At 36.7% G+C, this 24,149-nt stretch overlaps 1 protein-coding gene and 1 non-coding gene across 2 annotated transcripts; one reads left to right on the forward strand and one right to left on the reverse strand.

Moving 5' to 3' along the window:
* Window positions 1-8,391: 8,391 nt before the first annotated feature.
* Window positions 8,392-10,689, reverse strand: LOC132162874 (pollen-specific leucine-rich repeat extensin-like protein 1). The gene is made up of 3 exons (XM_059573093.1): window positions 10,530-10,689; window positions 9,717-9,937; window positions 8,392-9,190 (listed from the first exon to the last, which is right to left on the reverse strand). Exons 1-3 carry the CDS (start codon window positions 10,639-10,641, stop codon window positions 8,483-8,485), a joined length of 1,041 nt encoding a protein of 346 aa, XP_059429076.1. The 5' UTR covers window positions 10,642-10,689; the 3' UTR covers window positions 8,392-8,482.
* A 7,043-nt stretch (window positions 10,690-17,732) lies between these two features.
* Window positions 17,733-17,871, forward strand: LOC132164827 (small nucleolar RNA Z247). Its single transcript, XR_009438430.1, has one exon. It is a non-coding gene; the product is annotated as a small nucleolar RNA Z247 (small nucleolar RNA).
* Window positions 17,872-24,149: the final 6,278 nt, after the last annotated feature.

Here is a 24,149-nt window from a genome sequence, read left to right on the forward strand (position 1 = left end):
ATATATATATTGTGTTGTTTTATCAATTTTATGTTTTATTTTGTCATGAATCCGCATGATGTTTCGTTAATGCACTGGATTGAGTATTTGTGAGCATTTAATTGAGGTGTTTGTTTGTTTGTTTGTTTGTTTTTTTTTGTATATATATTTATTAATTACTTATTGTACGTTGGACATGCACATGCATGCAAAATGATGTTTCTCATGCTAGCTAAGTTTTTGTTTCAAAATATAATTGTTTTTTAAATGTGGCTTCAGGTTTTATTTTTTTTATTTTTTGTTTAACTGAAAATGTTGGCTTATTAGTAAGGAATTTATAGAACATTATGTCAATTTTAATCATTCATTTCAATCGTTTGACCTTCTAGTAGTACGTGGTGATATATAATATTTATAGAGATTTAATTTAAGACTTTGTTTAATTAATATTAAAAGTTAATGAGTCTTAATATTGAAAGGAATGATTAATATTCAAACATCATAAACGTACATTGAGCCCTTATTAATTTGTAAGTTATAAATTCACACAAAGCAAGGATTCAATCCGAATTACATGGATTTAACGGGAAAAAGAGTTGGCAAAAGTGCAAACCTTGTCAAACTTAGAGAGACTTCAAATGAATAAGTAAAAAGTCATGACTTTGTTTTTTAGACTATTTTTTTCTTTCACACTTTTGTTTTGAGTTTTTTAAACAAATCTAATCATAATTAAATACAACCTAAAACACATGCAAACTATATTCAATTCGATTTTAACTTAATTCTATCCCACATAAATTATTTTTTCAAACAAAAAAAACCATAAAAAAAGGATTAAACTTTTGGTTTGAGGAACTTAGATTTTTCAAGTTGAAATATAACGCATTAAAATTAATATTACCTAAAAACGAATTGGAATTTTGTTAAAATTGTGATTAATATGAAAAAAAATTAATCTAATCTGTCAATAACCCAAGAAACATCCCAACAAAAAATATTACGAAACCATTTACCATATTTGCAAGACACTCAAAATTCTTTTAACCTTTATATATATCATATAAAAAATAAATAAATAAACCAAACAAAAGAGTTGTATGACCAATGCATGTCATCACCTACTAATGCCAAAGTTTAACGACATTTAAGCTAGATTTATTGTATTTAGGGTCCTCATAACGAACCTAGCTTGGTAGATGTAATAGAACAACCTTATAAAATAACCTAGCTATAATTAATTTTTTTATGGTCTCCACCAAACAAAATGCTTAAATTTGGATCGAGCATTTTGTTTTTTTATTGTTTTTCTAGATTAATTATAATAGATAAGTGTTATAAATACACACTTTGGTACGCATGAATGTAGATACGCATGAATATGTATATATATTTGGACATAAACAATTTAAACCTATATGAGAATATATAGATTTATTTTTTTTATGTGGTTCAAATATTTAGGTTTATGTTTATATATATGCATGTGCTTGAAATTAGGTATACATTTCTTATAAGTCTTATATATTTATTCCTAATTTATGTACGTAGAGAAAAATGGACAAGAGTTGGATGACAAAATCTAGGGGTATGAGGGAATACAGAGACGGGTGTAGATTGTTTGTGGAGTTTGCAGTTAGTAACTGTAGAACCCCTGATGGATTCATCTATTGCCCTTGTAAGGTTTGTCGAAATAACCGACACCACCTGCTAGGTTTCGTATTCGACCACTTGACAGGGGAAAAGGAATGATGCCGAAATACACACTTTGGTACTATCACAGTGAAAATCATGTACAGGGTCCTGATACAGGATCTAATTCCAATCGTCCGGCCTCAGATGCGGGCGCAAGCGCAAATCAGGGTGGAGACATGCACGCAATGTTGCGTGATTTATTCGGCATGCACGAAGTAGTCAGGGAAGACAATTGTGAGACTCAGGTCGTGGTGCAAGGGGGTGAAGAAATTGTGAACGAAGAAGCCGCTGAAGGTGACGCACTAAAGTATTACGACATTCTTAAAAAGGCGGAGAAACCACCTCATACTGGGACAAAACATAACAAACTAAGTGCGACTGTTCACTTGTACAACTTGAAGTGCATTGGTAGACTTAGTAACTCGATTTTCTCGGCTTTCCTAGAGTTCATCAATCAGTTGCTGCCTGAGAGTAATGAAACTCTACCAGTTAATAAATATGAGGCGAAAAAGTTTTTACGAGACATGGGACTCAGGTATGAGAAGATTCCGGCGTGCCTTAATGACTGTATGTTATTCTGGAAGGGCAATAAGGAGTTGGATTCATGTACCGTATGTGAAATATCTAAATGGATGGATGCAATCAATTTAGATGAGGATGGTCAACCCATATCGTCATGCAAGAAACGTCCGGTGAAGGTGTTGCGGTGGTTTTCACTCATACCACAATTACAGAGGTTGTTTATGTCAGAGTATATTGCACGCTTTATGAGGTGGCATGCAAAAGGCCGCACTAAGGACGGCGTATTGAGGCATCCGGCCGACGGCGAAGCATGGAAGTCATTCGACAATTTACATCTGGAGTTTTCAGCGGACAGCAGGAACGTAAGGCTTGGACTAACCTCGAATGGATTTAATCCATTTGGAAACATGAGCACATCTCACAGCACTTGGCCTGTAATGCCTGTGTCTTACAGCTTGTCTCCTTGGATGTGCATGAAACAGACGTCTTTCATACTATCATTGATTATCCCGGGCCCAAGTTCACCTGGAATTGATATAGATGTCTACCTTCAACCCTTAATTGAGGAGTTACAAGAACTATGGAATGTAGGGGTACGCACATATGACGTCTCAAAGAAAAATAATTTTGTTATGCAAGCGCAGTTGATGTGGACAATTAATGACTTCTCAGCATACGCAAATTTGTCTGGATGGTCTACCAAGGGTGAGAAGGCATATCTTTGCTGTATGCACTCGAGAAGGTCGAAATGGTTAAAACATGGCCATCAATGGTGTTATATGGGGCACAAGTGATACTTGCCCATGGATCATCCGTGGAGGCGGAACAAAAGAACATTTGATGGCAACGTTGAACTAGAATGTGCCCTTGATGTGCCAAGTGGAGATGAAATCATGAGCCAATTAGAAGGGATGGTGTTTGGGGATGAGAACGCCGCTCAGGCAAGGCAGGCTGACAAAGAAAAAGGAAAGAAGCAGAAGACGAATACTTCTAATGTAGTGTGGAAGAAGAAAAGTATTTTCTTTAGGTTGCCGTATTTGAAAGATAATTTATTGCAGCACAATCTTGATGTTATGCACATAGAGAAAAACGTGACGGACAACATACTTGGTACAATACTGGACATTCCAGGGAAAACGAAGGACAACCTCGCCGCCCACTTAGATTTGCAAGAAATGGGTTTGAGCCAAACACTTCATCCATTTTCTGGCGAGCATGGTAAGACCTATATGCAACAAGCTACCCACACGATGTCCAAGGATGATAAAACACATTTTTTGAAAGTACTACGAAATATAAGGGTGCCCGACGGATATGCCTCGAACATTTCTCATTGTATACGACTTAAGGACCGTACGATATCGGGGTTAAAGAGTCATGACAGTCACGTACTGCTGCAGCAGCTTCTACCTATTGCATTGCGTGGATCACTTCTAAGCAACGTGGTTAGACCTCTTGTTGAGATGTCCACATTCTTCAGGGGCCTATGTTCAACAACATTGATACAAGAGGATATTGACCAACTACAGGGTGACGTCTGTATCATGCTGTGCAAGATGGAACAGGTTTTGCCCTACAGCTTTTTTACTAGCATGGTTCATGTGGTCGTGCATCTTATTTGTGAGTGCCGACTCGGTGGACCAATACAGTATAGATGGATGTATCCAGCAGAGAGGTAAAATTTATTTACGAATATTCTTGCATTTTTTGGTTTCACTCCAATACAAGACAAGTACTAACTGAACGGATTGATTGTATTGGTTCATATTTAGGAGCCTTGGAGTATTCAAATCTAATATGCGCAGCAAAGCAGCTCCGAAAGGTTGCATTGGGGAGGGCTACATAGCAAGTTAGTTGGTGACGTTTTGTTCGAGATATTTAGAGAACACACCAACCTTTCACAATAGGATACAAAGAAATTTGGATGGTTCAAAGGGACATGGAACACGAGTCCGACTCGACCGAATCACAATGACACAGATTCACCGGTATATTATGTTCAACTCGGACGAGTTTCTTCAATTGCGGACGTAAGTCGAGATCCTTTGCTGGCACATTGTATGATCAATGAACTTGTAATATTGCTCGTATTGAATTATAATTAATATAATTTCGAATTGTAGGATGTACATGGATACGCTTAGGTGATCATGCAATAGGGGACGAACAACAGAGGATCAATTGGAAACCCAACATTATGAGTTGTTCTACGAGTGGTACCGTGACTACGTAAGAATGATATGATGTTTAATAAAAGCGATTGTCGGAGTATATTTGCTTGCTGTTTTTCAAATCAACTAAAGCAACTAACTGTGCGTTTCTATTGTACGTAATATATTCACAGGTCGATCGATTGGACGAGCAATCCAGGAAGGAACTTGGTGACAAATTGGTAATGCACTGTAGAGGGCCGATGGAGGCAGCAGTCAGATATAATAGATATGTGGTTAATGGCAAGTTGTTTTGCACTATTGCATCTGATGCCGGAAAAATGACTCAGAACAACGGGGTGTGTGTGCCGAATCTTGATGGCGACACATACTACAGGAAGTTAACTGAAGTACTTGAGATTGAGTACTACGACAGGACTAAGTACGTTATGTTCAGGTGTGATTGGGCAGACAACACGAGGGACAAGGGGTACAAGGTGGATGAGTATCGCATAATACTTGTCAACTTCAATAACCTTATCCACACGGGAGAGCTGGTTACTAATGAGCCGTATGTGCTAACTTCACAAGTTGACCAGGTATTTTACGAACAAGATAATAGGTGCCCAGATTGGGCTTGCGCAGTAAAGACCAAACCTAAAAACATATACAATGTTGGTCAGGGTGAAGGGCATCAACATTCATGTGCCAATTACCATGAGTGTGAGCCGCTCTTATTGACCATAAATTTTGATCACGATCTGCAGGATCATATCGAATACGTCAAACACGACTTAGATCCAATCGAAGCGTATGTGATTGAATAAAAGTTGAATATATATATATATATATATTGACTTAATTTTTTTTTTCTTTTTTATATGAATTTTCTGCTAACTTCAACGTTTTACCTATTTTTGTTATATCATTTATTGTGGAAAAATCAACAATTGAGTTGGGTGAATATTCGGGCATTTTTCTTTCACTTTACATTGTGGCGTTGCTCAATGATTGTTTGTATTATCATTTGCAGCTAGTGGATTTTATTTGTTTGGTGATTGTTTTATCGGTGAATATTGTTTGGTGATTGTTTGTTTTATCATTTGCAGGTAATGGAAGTCGTGGAGAGGATGCTATTGATGTCAATGATCAACATTGAACGTCTGGTTGGCTATTCACACTTGTATATAAATTACTTTGTTGATGTAATTGTATTTGTGATAGTTTTATTGATGATAACAGAGATAATTAAATTGGTGTATGTTATGTTATTTGTGGTTGGCCGTTCGCACTTGGTATATATGCCATTTTTTGTGTCTTGAAGTTAGTTTTGGTGGATAGTTTGTGATTGATGTTAATGGATATGACTTATGTTATTTGATGGAAAAATTATAGGATATGACTTGTGATTGATGGAAAAATTGTATATTATTTGCATGGATCGATGGATAAATTGTATATCAGGTTAATTGTAATCCAAAATTCGAGTATAGTCGTGAAAAAATTCACAAAATATATAGGGGGGAGGAAAAAAAAAATTTTAAAAATAACCAATTTTTCTGACGTGTCTTTTTATGTCACGTCAGAAATTCCTGATGTGTCAGATACCATGACACGTCAGGAATTCCTGACATGTAATTTTCTGACACGTCAGAAAATTCTGACGTGTCAAAAAAGACACGCCAGAAAGGAAAATGCTAGAATGCAATCAATTCCCCATAATTTCCCCATAAATGCTGAGGTGGCAAGTTCACTTATAATATTTTATTATTTATTTTTTAAATAAATTAAAATCAAAATAAAAATAAAGAAAAGTTAATAAAAAAACTTAAAAAACTAAAAGGGGTGGCCGAAGCCACCCCCATGGCCATTGGGGGTGGATCGGCCACCCCCTAGGGCAAAAAAAAATTAAAGTTTTTTTTCAAAAAATGGGTTTGGCCCTTGGGGATGACCAATCCACCCCCAAGGGCAATGCGGTGGCTTATGCCACCCCTATGCTATTCTGGGGTTCTGCCACCCTTATGCTATTCTGGGGTGGCCGGCCATCCCATAGGCCACCCCTTTTATTTTTTTAAGTTTTTTTATTAACTTTTTTTTTAATTTATTTAAAAAATAAATAACAAGATATTATAAGTGGGCTTGCCACCTCAGCATTTGATGGGGAAATTGTGGGGAATTTATTGCATTCTAGCATTTCCCCGCTAGAAATTTTCTAACGTGTCAAGAATGACACATCAAAAAATATTTTGACGTGTCAAAAAATGACACGTCAGAAAATATTCTGACGTCTCAAAATTACACGTCAGAAAAGTTTTTGACGTGTCAAGAATGACATGTCAGAAAAAAATTTTGACGTGTTAAATCCAACACATCAGATTTTCTGACGTGTTGGATCTAACACGTCAGAAATTTCTGACACCCACAATTGTAACGCCTGAAACACGTCAAAACCGACCCGTCAGGAAGATTTTCTGACGTGCAGACCACCTGACACGTCAGAAATCGTAAGTCAGCAAAAAGAGTGTTTTTTTGTAGTGATATGATTTATCATCAATTGATCATGTGATATAATCATATAAATTATAATGATAATATATTAATACTTCAATTGTAATTATAAGTAGTAACACATTGTTTAATTTAATAGCAATTACTTACTTATCATATATTAAAATTGGAACTAAGTCTATAGTACTTAATTGTTGTACTAGTATGGATTTGTATACTTATGACTTATGTCATATTATATGTGTATAATTTGTTATTATATAATGATCAATTGATCATGTGATATAATCATATAAATTATAGTGATAATACATTAATACTTAAATTATGATTTAACTCTTCATAAACAAATTGTGATTTAATGATCAATTGATCATGTTATAAGTATAAATATTATTATTATTATTATTATTATTATATAAAAGGCGGTTAGCGGGCCGCCCGCCTTTTCACCCCTACATAAAATGAACATAAATACTTTCGAAACACCAAAAAAAATTAGCATTGAACTTTATGTGATGATTGATTTGATTGCGTTAAGTGTTTAGTGAAAAATTTTGTTTTATTTTGTATTCATAAACCTTATGTAATGATTGATCATACGATTCATATTAATAATATCATCATTTTTTTGTTTCTTAAGTTGTCATTAACTTATCAACAATATCATCTCATGCTATCAATTCCAAATTTCCAACGACAATGTGAATACTTAATTTGTGACTATAGGAGTAATAGGACATTACATGCATTGTTAATTTGTTATTGTCAATTGTAAATTTTTAATGCTAATCATTTCATTTGGGATTATTCTAACCACATTGTCATTGTATATGATATGAATTATATGAATCGATATGATTATATTAATATATGATTAAGTATCATGATTTTCTTTTAATCATATGATTAATAATTCAAATTGTCTATTCAAGTTTCAACTATCATTAATTATTTGATCATTTAAGATACTTAGTGGTTAGGTCATTTGAAATATAACCATATGATTAACTTTTATCATTCAATTATATATTATATAGATACTTATAATCATAGATATAATTATATATTGTATACAAATTAATTATTGTTACTTAATAAGTTTTTTGAGAAATACTTAATAATTAATATACATGGACTATTGTTAATTTGTTACTTAATAAATACTAAGTAATATACTATATAAGTTACTTCTATTAAATTAATATATATATATATATATACGAGTCGCGCACAGGTCGAGCTTTATCGGGCCGAGCCCGAGTGGATTCTCAGATAGCTTTGTTCGTTTACAGCCCTAGGCGAGAGGCAAATGGAGCAGCTCACCGTATTGCGAAGGAAACACTACCTCTCACGGGGAACATGTTCTTCTTGAGGAAGTACTCCAATGTATTTCTGATATTAATTCTGTTGAGTGATGTGCTCAGGATGTTACATTAATAAAATTTATGCTAGCGTCATTTAAAAAAATAAATAAATAAAATTCTACATTTTCTCCATTTGAATGAATAATCAAATGTTTGATCATTATTTTCTTCCACACAAACATAATGAAATGCCACATTATTAAATAAATTCATTGGCATCTGAATTAGCTAGTGCCAAGTTGAACATATACACATAAAATACATTTATGGGAGTTTACTTTTAGGTTCTCTAATAGGCTGCTTGGCTGCATGTTTAGCATAAAACACAAATACCACGACCAAAAGTGCCGCCACAATTAAGTTGACCAATTTCTTCGGCTTCTTCAGCTCCATCGCCAAACTATAAACCCATTGCGTATAACCCTCTTGCTCATCATTTTCAGTTATTGGTCGTTTCTCCTTCTTCCCTGCATCCCCATGAGTTTTCTGCTTCTCACTTGCGCCTGCAACTTTTCCGGCTTTCTCCGACGAACGAATCGTTTCTTTCTCTGCTTCAGGCGATGATGTGCTCTGCTTCTTATTTGCATGGTCGCTTGGTAATTCCTTCTCCATCTCCGGTACCGGCGTCTTTCGGGAATCCTTCTTCGCCTCGCTAATTTCGTTACCTTTTGCTTGTGCGGTGGTTTTCCCCTCTGTTTGTTTATCCGCATTGGCCGCCAACTTTGAAGAAACTTGTTGAGCAGCCTGCTCTTGAGCACTCTTCTGGGTCGGTAGCGGCTGGTCACTTTTGGGCATTTGTTGAGGCCTCGGAGCTTCCGCAGGTGGTTGTTGAGAACTCTTCTGGGTCGGTCGTGGCTGGTCGCTTTTGGGCATTTGTTGAGGCCTCGGAGCCTCCGCAGGTGGTTGTTGAGCACTCTTCAGAATCGGTCGTGGCTGATCACTTTTGGGCTTAGCTTCCGCAGCTGGTTTTGCCTGTTTAAATATAAATTAAATCATTAAATGACATGAAATATGCTTGGGTTTTAAAAAAAATGATGTGATAGTTTATGCTTAGGACTTGTTTGGAATTGTGTTTGATAAAAAATTTGAAAAGCATTCATTTTTATTTTTTACTTTTTTACTCTAAAAATGATCAAAATGTACTTTTAGAATAAGTGGTGATTTAGAGCCTGTTTAGGTGTGCATTTTGAGGGGTTGCATTTAACACTTGAAAAAGTTGTTTGAAGAAAAAAGTACTATATAAAATCACTTTTAAGGGTCAAAAAACTCAAAAATAGTCAAAACACACTTATAGCAAAAATGAAGTTTTTGTCAAAAATTGCTTTTGACTTAAAAGTTATATCTCTCAAACATGCTCTTAACATGGTATCAAGGTAGAGATTCTGAGTTCAAACCATGTCTTTCGTCAATCATGTCGCATTTCAATTAAATATTTCTAAACGTATGAAAAAGTATTAAATAAATTAAATTATTTAGATAAGTGATAATTTAACCTTACCTGTTCCTGTAATCTTGTCAGCGTGATCACTTTAGGGTGTTTGATGTAAAGCATGCCGCTTTCATACTTTGCAGTGATTGAATTAGTGTCGATATTTGACGCGATGGGGAATTCCTTTTGGAAACGCTGCCATTTGTTGTTATCAAGCAAGCGTTCGCCGGAGACCCTCAGGATACGAGTTGATGAGGTCACCTGAACCTTTAGTTGTTCCCTTTCAAAACCTGCATATTCAAGAGATGGTTATGTTAAGAAGGCATATATCATGTAATTAATCTCGAAGGTTTTTACCTTTTCCTGTTTTCTATTCTACTAGAATCCTATATCTTAATTAATCCTCTCGGTAAACTTTTTCCTTTCCTCAATATCTAGTTTTTGGTTAATTACTTTTATCATTTAGAGTGTGCTCGACATTGCGATTTTATAAACAAAAAGTGTATTTTTAAACTAAATCGCAGAAAATTAATTGTTTGGAATTGCATGTTTTTATGCGTTTTCAAATCGCATGTAAGAAGGTGATTTTTTTGAAAACGTGAAATTTTAAAGGTCAAACTGTGATTTTTCTAAATGCTTAATTGCGTTTTTAAAATCACTTTTTTCAAATCGCTATTTTTAAAATCGCAAACCCAAACAAATTGTTAAAAACCTCATTAATATAATCTCAATAAGTTAAACGCATAAACCTAAACAAATATAATGAACCATAAACATACTCAACTGCATATTTAGCTAAAATATTAAATCTGAAAACTCAAATTCGACTCATAACAGATATAGATTAAAAAAAAAAAAAAAAAAAGGAAAAAAGAAACAGACCTGGCAGAACAAGGATTAGAGTGTCATGATCATCTTGCTCTCTTGCCCACTCCGTTGAAGGATCAATATCCTCATAAACACGATTAGCAGGAACATGTTGCTTGGTATCCATGATCTAAATAAATATATGTTTATTTTTTTTCTTTCTGTTAAATATTTGTTGCTGTTCTTTCTCTGTTGTTCTGATGCAGATGAAAGCTCAGGTTATACGTTGGTTTTATATATAAACACGTGCAAGGAAGGGAAGATTGATTTGTGGTTGGAAGAGAATCAATCTTTTGGTGTTTTCTTTGGATATAATTATTCCTTTTCTTTTCTTTTTTATTTGTCTTTTGACCCTTTCGGTTGTTTAAGAATTCAGGGATCCCTTGCCCTGGCTCACGTAGAAGTGTTGGAGTGATAGTCTGTTGGAGTGATAGTCTGGGTGAGTATTGAGACATTTGACGTACAATAGTGATTAGTTGTTTCGAAATAAATTAATGTATTATTTACCCTCATAATTCTCATACATTACATATTGATTATGTAACTCTCATAATTCTCATAGGTTACATATTGATTATGTACATATTATATTATTGGCCTCATTCAACTATAAATATGTCATTTTATTGTACAATTTTTATCAACTGAAGAAAATATATGTAGCTAGACTCCGTTTACTTCGACGTAAAATGGTTTCCAGCAAATGATTTCCGTATTTTACGGTGTTTAGTTCGACGTAAAATAGTGGTCAACGGAAAATATTTTCTTTTTGACTGAAAATTCTTCTTTAATTTTAGGAAAGTGGTTTACAGTTTTGAAAACCGTAAACCATTTTCCGATTATCAGCATCTCATTCTTAAATCGATGGACCTTGCCAAGACCCGCCCAAAACCTCGCTGGGACTTGACCGGGTCCCACCCAGGATTTGACCGGGACCCGCTCGGGACTTAACCGGGACTTGCCCGGGACCCTCCCGGAACTTAACCAGGACCCGCTCGGGACCTGCCCGAGACTTGACTAGGACCAGCCCGAGACTTGATCGGGACCCCAGAGGGACCTGCCCGGGACCCGCCCGGGACCTAACCGGGACTTGCCCGGTCGGGTCCTGGGCGGGTCCCGCTCAAGTCCCGAGCAAGTCTTGGCGAGGTCCCAAGTAAGTCCTGGGCAAGTCTTGGTCAAGTCCCGGTGGGTCTCGAGTGGGTTCCGGTCAAGTCCCGGTAGGGTCCCAGGTAAGTCCCGGGCAAGACTTGGGCGGGTCCCAGTCAAGTCTCGGGCAAGTCCCGAGCAAGTCCTGGTCAGGTCCCGGTCAAGTCATGGGCGGGTCCCGGGCAAGTCCCAGGCGAGTCCTCGGCAGGTGCCGACGGGGTCGCAGGCAAGTCCCGGGCGGGTCGGTCAAGTCTTGGGTAGGTCCCGGCGAGGTCCCGGACAAGTTCCGGCGGGGTCCTGGGCAGGTCCCTGCGAGGTCTCGAATAAGTCTCGCGTAGGTCCTGGCGAGGACGTTATTGGAAAAAATATATATAAAAAAAAAAGATATTAAAAAAAATTATTTTCCGTGTGCAAGGTAAACATAGTAAAATGTTTTCGACGGAAAATATTTTCAGGGAAAATGGCTTTCCTGAAAATATTTTACGAAGGAAACCATTTTACGTCGAAGTAAACGGCTTTGACGTGTGTATATAGACCATAGGCCAAATCACCTTAATGAGTGTAGCATTTCCTTTTAATTTATATTCTAACACTCTCCACATGTGTGGGTTCAAACTCTCCCATTTAATAAGTGATACCTAAAATTTTAATAAAACAGGAGGTGGATTACGAAGACAGGGTTCAAACTCATTACCGCATAAACTTTATAGGATAAGTGGTTATTTAACATGTTATCAAAAGGAAAGGTCTCAAGTCTGAACTTTATCTCTGTCATTTACCTTTCATTTCAATTAAATATTTCACGTGTGGGGCTACATTTATTGATGTGAAATTTGATTCCACATGTGAGAGAGTATTAGAATATTAATTAAAATAATGTAATTGACCTTTTTTTATAAATTGCTTATCCATCCTTTTTCAGGAAGACTCTGGCCTATACAAGAATCTACTACAGGAGTTAGCTCAGCACGAGGGTTTGTGCATACCAATATATAACACAACAAAAGCAGGTCCATGTCACACGCCAATGTTCTTTTCAACTGTGGAAGTAAAAGGAGAGATATTTCGAGGTAAAGTTGGGAAATCCAAGAAACGGGCAGAGTTGAATGCTGCTAAGGTTGCATACTCTTCTTTTCTAAACGAGCGTAAGTCTCTTGATTCTTTTTTCAATAATATCTATGGCACAAGGAAGGTCCTTTGACTTAGAGGGCGTTTGGACTGCCATTTCGGAGACAAATGTATTATTTGGAAGTCCCTTTTTTTAAAAAAAAAAAAATTACAATTCGAAAATGAAAAAAAATCAGTTTTTCAAATTGCATGCAATGCAAGGAAATTTGTTTTTAAAAGCACAGGATTTTATTGGACGTTTAACTGAGTTTTTCAAATTGTACGTTTGAAAATCAATATTTTTAAATCGCGCTTTTGAAATCGCAAACCCAATTGCAAGAAGAGCAAGCAGAAATAGAATTAATTTGTTCTCTTCTGGACATAGATTTGACTCTAATATGTATATTTGTTATCCATCTACCATGTCTAGAAATAAAATCATTTTAGAGAATTGTTTGAACTGTGGAAAAAAAAAAAATAGCTATATATATAGGTTTGCGCTTAGATGCTTTTTGATGTATGACGTTTTATCAAATCACTCCCGAAAGGTTCATAAGTTATCAATTTACTCCCTAAGATTACAACCCTTACCAAATATATATTTTTGTCCTACTTCTGTTCAATTTTGAACGGTGCTTTCATGTCATACCCAATTAGAAGACAACATGTGTCCCATTTGATAAAATTATATAAAAACAAATAGGAAAAAAAAAATTGGCTTCTTTTTATTTATTTATTGATTTTATTTGTATTTTTCTTTTTCATATTTATATTTCCAACTTTTTTTTATTCTTTTTGTTTTATTTAAAGTCCATGATGGTGCTTTGACAATGTTGGTTTCCTGTTCAGGTAGATGGAGTGGGAGTGCAGCCGAGGTTACTTCTCCTAATCTTGTGGAATTACAGCACAACCTTGAACTTGAGTGTGAGTTGCTTCCATCTCCGACCATTGAGTATGAGGAACCTGCTAAAGAAAGCACAGGTAACATATTCACTCAATGCCTAATACATTTCTGAGAAAAATCAAATTCAATCCCAAAGTTTTCACGCGATTTCAATTTAGTTCCTTTGGTTTAAAATAAATCCCTTCGTCTACCTATCGTCCAATTAACTAACGGTATGCCACGTAAGACCAGTCAGATAATGACACTTGGCTCAATTACTTAAAACTATAAATATGTCATAATTAAGAGTTTTAAACTTTTTTTATTTATAATATATTTAAAATTTAATGTAATTGTGTCACGTGGCACGTACAGTTAGCACGTGACATGTCAAACAAGCTACATGGCATTAATTGATTAGTTTGACATAACATACCATTAGTAATTGAGGGACCTATTTGAAGTCGAAGGAAAACTTTAAGGACGTAATTGTTGAAATTAAAAGCGTAAGTATTAAATTAAAATCGCAAGAAAATCTAAGGACTAAATTTGATTTTTTTTTGGTCCTACATTTTATTGTAAGAATATTTAAGCATTTCTTACATAGTTTTTAAAACTTTTACAAGCTGCATGCATTAGCCAAAATGCTGATGATTGAGTACACTTTTGGCTCATGTCTCCAGTGGATGAAGTTCAAGAAGTGGGTTTGAAGGAAACATTATTGGAAGTAGACACCAAGGATTCTAGCTCAGCTCCTGCAGAACTACGAAGGGAGGAGGAGATTGAGAATAATGAGAAATCATTTTCTGGTTCCAAACAAGGACAATTGATGGCTTCTCCTACATTGACACAAGCCGAAGTTTCTGCTCTCCCCATTTCAGGCCCAAAAATAGGAACAAGGAGTTACTTGCTATGCAACAGGGTAAGGGTGTATTCAAGCTTCACAGATATTGCATTCTCCAAGGGCATTATAGTGCTGCCAATAAGTGAAAACAAGTGGGTGGCTGTAAGCTTAGAGTTCCCAAATGAGGAAGGTAAATGACTCAGAAGGCTTATTATGGTCTTTTGATAGGGTCTACTTTAACTGAGAAGGCTTATTATGGTTAAATTGTATTGCTCATATTAATTATACTTTATTATATTTAATGCTGCTTTCTTGTACCCCAAAATACCATCAAACATGGCTGCTATTGAACGACATTATGGTAAAAGGTACTCTCAAATATTCATATCATCTTTACTAATTTTCTGATATGAATTATCAATTGCATTTTGTAAAGGGTTAAATACTTAATACTCCTTAGGATTTCATTTCTTTATTTTTTCTTCATTAGGGTTTAATTTTTATCACAGGAGGTACTTGTAGTTTTGATAAAGACAAAATTAGTCATTCCGTCCATTGACCGTTAGGTGACGTAATGGAAGTTCACATCACTGACACGTAGACCAATTAAAATTCGACACTTGGCATAAGTGGCCACGTCATCAGCGATGAAGTGGCCCCCTAATTAAATTTTTTATTTTTTTAAAAAAAAAATTAAAAAATATATTTTTTCATAAAAAAAACAAAAAAAAACAAAAAAAAAAAAACAAAAAAATTTGAGGTGGCTACGGCCACCCCCTTGGCCATTTGGGGGTGGCTTTGGCCATGAGGCCACCCCCATCTGGCCGGATGGGGGTGGCCAAAACCACCCCAATACCCATTGGGGGTGGTTTTGGCCACCTCCTTGGCTCCATGGGGGTGGCCTGCCCACCCTCTCTGCTCCATAGCCACCCCCTTGCTCCATGGGGTTGGCCGAAATCACCCCCAGTGGGTATTGGGGGTGGCCGACCTCCATGGGGTGGCCAAGTGCCCATTAGGGGTGGTTTCGGCCACCCCTTGGCACTAAGGGGGTGGCTCGGCCACCCCCATATAGGCAGATGGGGGTGGCTCTTTTTTTTTCTTTTTTTCTTTTTTTTCTTTTTTAAGAAAAAATATTTTTTTAAAATAAAAAATTTAATCAGGTGGCCATGTCATCACTGATGACATGGCCACTTATGCTAAGTGTCAAATTTTAATTAGTCCACGTGTCAGTAACGTAAATTTTCGTTAAGTCAACTAACGATAAATGGACGGAAGGACCAATTTGGTCAAAATCACAGGTACCTCCTGTGATAAAAATTAAACCCTAAGGGGGAAAAAATAAATAAATAAAATCATAGGGGATATTAGGTATGTAACCCTTTTGTAAAATATCATGGTTTTTCTTGCTGGACCAGCATTTTACACAAGAACCCTCAACATTTTACCATCAGTCTTAAACAATTTGAGGATAATTTCCTAAATAGAAATCAAGTTAAAAAAAAATCCTAAAATGTGTGTTCACCACCATCTGTGCAGCAAAATAAATTGTACACAATTACCTTTTGTAATTAACCAATCCCACATAGGGTGATGATAAAGAGCACGCCCATGAACAGTCATGCAAGCCCAGCTAATTTTTTTTTTTTTTTTTAATAATTAAAATATTTAAAAAAAAAAAAAAAAATTGCTGGGCGTGCATGACTGTTCATGCACGCCAGCGTGCTGTGAATCATTACTCATCTCACATAATATGGGATTGTCTTGGAAATATACAAGCATTAGCTGTGCATATAAACTACTGTATGTAACTGATTTTATAATCAAGGAAAATATACATTCTAGTCTCCTTTTGTTAGAGAGTTATCAACCGATAACTTTCTCCATGTCATCAAGAATTCAAACGTGCACTCAAGCGAAGATAAGGATAACATTAGTTGTGATAAAGATAATATTAGCTAGCATATCTTATCTGTAAACCATTTGTATTTTGAATTTATATTTGTAATCTCTATGTCATCTCTTGTAATAGTTCTATCTATATATACAAAGTCTTAACCACAATTGATGGTAAGGCAGTATAACCCAAATACTAGAGTTATATTTCTATCACATGGTATCAGAGCATTCCTAGACTAACGTCATTTTTTTCTCTCTGTTTTTATGGCTACTTCATCCTCTTTTGCCAACCCAATGACTTATATTGTTCCCTCTTCCTTCCCACACAAACTAATGTAGGGCGGAATAGATACTTGACCACCTTTATTGGAAATATCATAACTCGAGTTTCGGACATCAAATTGGAACAAGCTTGGTGGTGTTGGAAAGCTAATTCAAATATCTACAAAGTCATATTTCACGGGATTTAGCTAATTCCAATCTTTACTAGGTCAAAACGGACATGGAGCCTAAATTGAAGTCTTTGGAATTTGTGTCCGGACACGGATCTAGCATGTTCGAACATGGCGTCGATAGTGAAGTCTTTGGAAAGCCTGTCTGGACATGGCTTCTGGCTATCCGGACATGCATCGTAGAATTATAAATCCGACTTTATTTCGTATTACTATTAGGTTTAGGATTTGCAGGTCTATAAATACATGTTTTATAGGCCCTGCAACGTAGCTTTTGATTATTATTCAGTTTTTATTAATAAGATTACTCAGAGTTGAGTTTCTTCATTATTTTCCTTCAAACCCTAGATTGGCTCTAGCATTTCAAGAAGATTTCTTAGATTCTTTGATAGTATCAAGGTCTTAGAGGTATTTATCCATTTTTCTTGTTGTTCTACTTTACATCTCATGAAGTCACGTTGCATCTCAAACTCATGCATACCAATTATCTAGTTTGGAAGCTTGCTATCTTGCCTATCATCAAAAGCCAAGATCTTTAAGGCTATATTGATGGTTCTATTAAGAGCCATCCTCCAACCATTATCGCCAAAGATGATGCCATTGAAATTTCGTCCCAAAACTCAGCTTGGCTTCAATGGCACGTGCATGATCAACTTGTGCTCAGCATCTTGATCTCCTCTCTCACTGACAACATTGTTGCTCATGTTGTTAAGTGCTTCATTGCATGGGAATTATGGCCCACTTTGGAAATTATGTTCATTTCCAAAGCCCATGCTCGCTCGATGACACTTCACCTTCAGCTTACCACTCTCAAGAAGGGAAGCATGTCAATCACTGACTATTTTCAGAAATTTACCAAGTTGGTCGATACCTTGGCTGCCATTGATAAGCCATTGGATGATGATGATATTATGTCCTTTCTCCTTGTAGGACTCAACAGTGAATATGATTCATTTTTAACCTCAATTACAACCCGGGTGGATCCAATCTCCATTGATGAACTTTATAGTCATCTTCTTGCTTACGAATCCCGTCTTGAGCACAATATTACCTCTCTTGATCTCTCTGTTTCAGGTGTTCACATTGCTTCCGGAGACTCTCTTTCCCGTGGGGGACATCACTCCTACTCCAGTCGTGTGTCTTACTCCAACGGCAATGGCAACCATTCCACATACAATGGTGGTTTTTACTCGCACAGCCCCAACTATCGAGGCCGGGGACGTGGCCGAGGAGCCCCTTCCTTCAATCGAGCCCCTTGCCCAATTTGCCAGATCTATAACTGCATTGGGCACCTTGTAACTACATGTTATCAACGATTTGAGCACTCCAGCTCATAGGATTCTTCCCCTACGATGCATGCCTATCACACTGCTTCTCAGACTTAATCTGATCCCACCTGGTATCCGAATTCTAGAGCCACACACCACCTCACATCTGATCTTGCCAACCTCAATGTTTGGGTTGATGACTACATGGGCACGGATGAAATTAAAATTGGTAATTGGGCTGGGCTTTCCGTTAAGCACATTGACACCTCTCAACTCCATACTACTTCTCTTGCCTTTAAATTATTTAATCCTTCATGTGCCTAATATATGCAAAAACTTGATTTATGTTCGGAAATTTACACAAGACACTAACACATTTTTTGAATTCCACCCCTTTTACTTTCTTTTGAAGGACCGTGCTATGGGGAAGCTTCTACATCGACGCCTGAGTAATCATGGCTTATATCATTTTTTTTTTTTTGCTTCCAATAATTCCCACGCTCCCTCTGCATTTGTGGGTGAACGTGCGTCCGTGTCTACATGGCATTCTTGGCTTGGTCATCTTGCCTTGGAGGTTGTTCACCAAGTCCTTAGTTCATTTCAACTCCCTATCTCCAAAAATAAAAGTTATTCTCCATGCTTGGCGTGCTTAGGATCCAAGAGTACCCAATTGTCTTTTGCAACTTCTGCAACACGAGTCACAACTCCTCTTCATTTGATATTCTCTGATGTTTGGGAACCTACTCCAATGTCTTCTAGAAATGGTTTTAGGTTTTATGTCTCTTTTCTTGATGCCTTCAGTCACTAACATGGGTTTACCGAATCTCTTGTAAAAGTGATGTACTTCCAATTTTTAAGAAATTCCAGATCTTTGTTGAGCGTTATTTTGAGTCCAAAATTAAAATTGTGCAATCTGATTGGGGTGGAGAGTATCAATCTCTAAATAAATATTTAATTGAACAATGCATCAATCACTGTCTTTCATGCCCCCATACTCATCAACAAAACGGTGCTATTGAACGTAAGCATCACCACAATGTTGAAATTGGACTTGCACTTCTTTCTCATGCTCATATTCCCAATTATTTTGGGATGATGCTTTTATCACTGCTTCCTATTTAATTAATCGCTTGCCTACAAAATTACTTCAACACAAAACCCCATTTGAAGTACTTTTCCATTCTCTACCTGATTATTCCTCCTCACGTGTCTTTGGGTGCTCATGTTGGCCAAACCTTCGTCCATATAATTCTAACAAACTTCTACCACGTTCCAAGGAGTGTATATTTCTTGGTTACAGTCCTTCTCATAAAGGATATAAGTGCCTTCACGTCTCTTCTTCTCGAATATATATTTCAAGAGATGTTATTTTCAATGAAAGTCTATTTCCTTCTGTTGTCGTGTCTTAATCTTTTACTCTCACTGCACATCCTGAATTTAATACAGTCACGTGTCCTGCTGTCATGATTACTAGGTCTCTTCCTGAAGCTTCACCATTGGCTCCATCCTCATCACAAGTAAGTACTCATTTATCTTCTCCTATATTCACGTGCACACCAAACTCCATCCTCTCTCCTACTTTACCTCCACCTTCTCCAAACCGCACTCCTATATTCTCATGGACAACAAACCCCACCTTATCTACTACTTTATCTTCAATCTCTACAAACCACACATCTGACCACCTAGAAACCCCCTCCTCCTTTGAACCCGTAGAACACCTAGAAATCCAATCTGTAGCAACCCATGTGGACCCCCCCCCCCCCCAGTAACATCTCATCACCCCATGATAACTAGATCCAAAAATAATATCTCCACGCCGAAAATATTCAATGATGGTACCGTAAAATACCCAATTTCCCACGACCTTCTTGCCACTATGCTTTCGGAAATTGCAGAACCCACTTGCTACACCATAGCTGTCAAGGATGAAAACCGATGAAAAGCTATGAATCTTGAGTTTGATGTTTTACTCAAAAATCAGACATGGCGTTTGGTACCCTCTACTTTAGCTCAGAATATTATAAGTTGCAAATAGGTATTTCAGTTAAAAAGAAAAGTAGATGGTTCCATTGAAAGATACAAAGCTCGGTTAGTTGCAAAGAGGTTTCACCAGCAGCCCGGTATTGATTATGGAGAGACTTACAGCCATGTTATCAAGCTCACTACGATATGTTTAGTTCTATCTATTGCTATATCTGCTAGTTGGCATGTACATCATATTGATATCCATAATGCATCCCTCAATGGCCACATTTCTGAGGAGGTTTTCATGTCACAAACCCCTGGATTTGCACATCATCAATATCCCAATCATGTTTGCAAGCTCCAAAAACCCTTATTCGGATTGAAACAGGCCCCAAGAGCTTGGTTTTCAAGGCTAAGCATGAAACTCATTGCTCTTGGTTTCCATGGTTTCTTATCAGATATGTCATTATTTATTCTCAAGTTTGCTGCATTCACTATGTATATTTTGATATATGTTGATGACATTCTCATAACATGTTCAAGACCATCAGAGATACCCAAGTTGCTAGTTGAATCAAATGTTGAGTTTGCTATAAAGGATCTCGGCCCTCTTAATTTTTTCTCGGTATTCAAGTGCTCAAATGCTTCACGTGTGTGTTCCTCTCTCAGCAACGTTGCATGATTGATACTCTCAAACGTAATAATATGCTTGATGCCAAGCCAGTGGGCACTCATATGACCTCCTCAACTCAGTTGTCCGCATATGAGGGTGAATTATTCTCACATCCCACGTTATTTTGTAGCACTTTGGGTGCCTTGCAATATTTATGCATTACAAGACTTGATCTATCTTTCTCAATAAATAAGTTATCTCAATTCATGCATCACTTGGCAGGGAGTCAAACGTTTACTTCGGTATCTCAAACAGACACTTCATTATGGGTTACACATTCAGAGATCTTCAAACCTTCTTCTTCAAGTATTTTCTGATGCTAACTAAGCAGGTGATATGGATGATTGTCGCTCCACTAGTGGTCACTGTATTTTTTTGTGTAATAATTTAATTTCTTGGAGTTGTCGCAAACAACCTACTGTACCTCATTCTAGTACTGAAGCCGAATACAAAGCACTTACAAATGCAGCAGTTGAAATTATCTGGATTAAATCAATGCTCACTGAACTTGGATTGCAACCCTCCAAACCTCCCATTCTTTGGTGCGACAACATTGGGGCCACTTATTTGTCTTATAATCCTGTTTATCATGCTAGGACAAAACATGTTGAAATTGATTTCTATTTTGTTCGTGATATGGTACGCCGCAAGACACGTGACATTCGGTTTATTTCAAGTAAAGATCAAATTGCAAATATATTCACCAAGCCCCTCTCATCTTCACGGTTTGCCTATCTATGTGTTAAGCTCTCCGTTGATCCTCTACCGTTGAGCTTGAGGGGGCGCGTTAGAGAGTTATCAACTGATAACTCTCTCTATGTTATCAAGAATTCAAACGTACACTCAAGTGAAGATAATGACAGCATTAGTTGTGATAAAAATAATATTAGCTAGCTTATCTTATCTGTAAACCATTTTTAATTTGAATTTATACTTGTAATCTCTATGTCATCTCCTATTACAGTTCTATCTATATATACAAAGCCTTAACCACAATTGATGGTAAGGCAGTATAACCCAAACACTAGAGTTATATTTCTATCACATTATTTTCAATTTCCATGATTTCGACATTGCAATCCTGCTTACAACACTCTATAACTCTCCACTTCTCAATCGATGCCATAAAACGATTACTAGGATTCACATAAACTAGCTTCAAGACTTGAGTGTTGGGTTCATGAGCATCAAAATGCAAAATTCTGCCCCACCTAAAGAACACGATTCAAAATTATGTTCCACGTGACTCCTATGACAACACGGTTTTGCATCTTGCAGCCCCATGTCACTCCTCCTCTTCTTATCATTTGAGTCACGACATGGGTCAACTTTGTCTTCCTATCTCAAAGAACATGGTACCTACTTCCTCAATGTGTCCTGCTTCTAATCTCCCACATATCACAAACTCGACCACAACTCCTTCCTCAATGTTTCTTTCTTCTAGTCTTCCAATCATACATACTCGGGCACACTCTCAGATTCCACCATCTCTCCACATCGTTCTCACACTATGGCTACTCGATCTCAACATCAAATTCGAAAGCCTGCATTGCTACCATATGGTTATGTGAAATATCTGCAGTTAACACATGTTGTCTGGAGAGATGCAAATGGCTGATGAAATTACTACATTATTAAAGAATGGAACATGGTGTATTGTTCCGCCAAGTGGGTCTTTCGTATCAAGAGAAAGGCAGATAGCAGTATTGAAAGGTATAAAGCACGGTTGGTTGCCAATAGGTTTCCTCAGCAGGCTAGAGTTGATTTTGGGGAGACTTATAATCGTGTGGTTAAGCCTATAACCATTTGGACTGTCTTGACTATTGCTATGTCGTCTGGTTAGTGTATTAAGCAGATTGATGTTAGCAATGCTTTCTTTCATGGATTTCTCACTGGGAAAGTGTATATGTCTTAGTCAATGGGTTTTGTTCATCCTCAAAAACCTAATGCCATGTGTTTTTTGAAAAATGCTTTGTATGGCCTCAAACAAGCCCCTCGCACTTTTGGTTCTCATGTCTAAGTAATCGACTTCTTGAATTGGGTTTCACTGGTTCCAAATCAAACACTTCGTTATTCATATTTAATTCTACTGGGGTACAATTATTTGCTCGTCTATGTGGAAGATATTATTTTGGCAGGTCCTTCTATCTCTATTATGGATGATCTAATCCGGTCACTGTCTCTTACATTTCCAATTAAGGATCTTGACCCCTTGATGATCTCGCCATGTCTGATCCCACTATTTATCCTAGCACTATTGGTGCGTAGCAATACTTATCTATAACATGACTTGACATCGCTTTTGTTGTAAACAAAGTCTTTTAGTTTGGTAGTGATCCATTTTATGTACACTAGTTTGCCATAAAACGTATCCTTAGATACTTGAAGCATACAATCATGTACGGTCTCCTCATCAAGCCACGTCTTTCCTCTCAATTAGTTGTATTTATTGATGTTGATTGGGCACGTTGTCCTAACGGCAAGAAGTCCACCTTAAGATATTGTACGTTTTTTGGTGGAAATATGTTATCTTGGTCTTCCAAAAAGTAGCCTATAGTCTCTAGATCCAATACTGAATTCGAGTACAAATCCTTCACCGAGGCCACAACGGAATTACTTTGAATTCAATCACTACTCTGGGAACTTGGTGTTCTTCTTTTGGCAGCGCTGATTCTCTATTGTGATAACATTGGTGCTATGTACTTAACATCCAATTCGGCATTTCATGCCTGCACAAAACACATTGAAATCGATCATCATTTTGTTTTAGATCTTGTAGCTCAGAAGTCGCTCACAATCAAGTTCTTTTCCAGTAAAGATTAAATAGTTGATGTTCTTACCAAGCCATTAGTCTCCACCCGATTTGAAACTCTTCGTGCCAATCTTAACATTTGTTCTCTTTTTTTTTTTTTTTTTTGATAAAAACATTTGTTCTCAAACGTTAGGATTGTAGGAGCATATTAGAATAACCTCCTCAGTTTTGAATACACTAGATAAAGCAAGTAGAGATAACGTCGAAGACCAAGTCAAATGAAATATGTGATAACATCTTATCTAATATTCAAAGTGGTATATTGTCAACAAACTTATCTTCAAATAAGTTGTTTACATTTGTATTTTGTATTTCAAAGCCAAGTGTATATCTTGTAATTGTTATAAATAGAAATATAGTCCTCATTAAGGCATTACAAACAACTATCACATTTTATTATAAGTAGTGCCTTAAACAACAGCAAGCCATTGTTGATCTTTCTCCTCTAGAAACATTTACATTACATAGTTTAAGAGCAAACGACATTAAAAAAAATAAAATTAAGTCGCCTGTCAATTCTTGCCGTTTGGCATTTAAATGATGTAAATTAAATTTCTCGACTCTAGATTTAACCACCAATGATAAA

Source organism: Corylus avellana, chromosome ca10 (assembly GCF_901000735.1).
Source record: "Corylus avellana chromosome ca10, CavTom2PMs-1.0".
In the NCBI taxonomy this organism is placed as follows: Eukaryota; Viridiplantae; Streptophyta; class Magnoliopsida; order Fagales; family Betulaceae; genus Corylus; species Corylus avellana.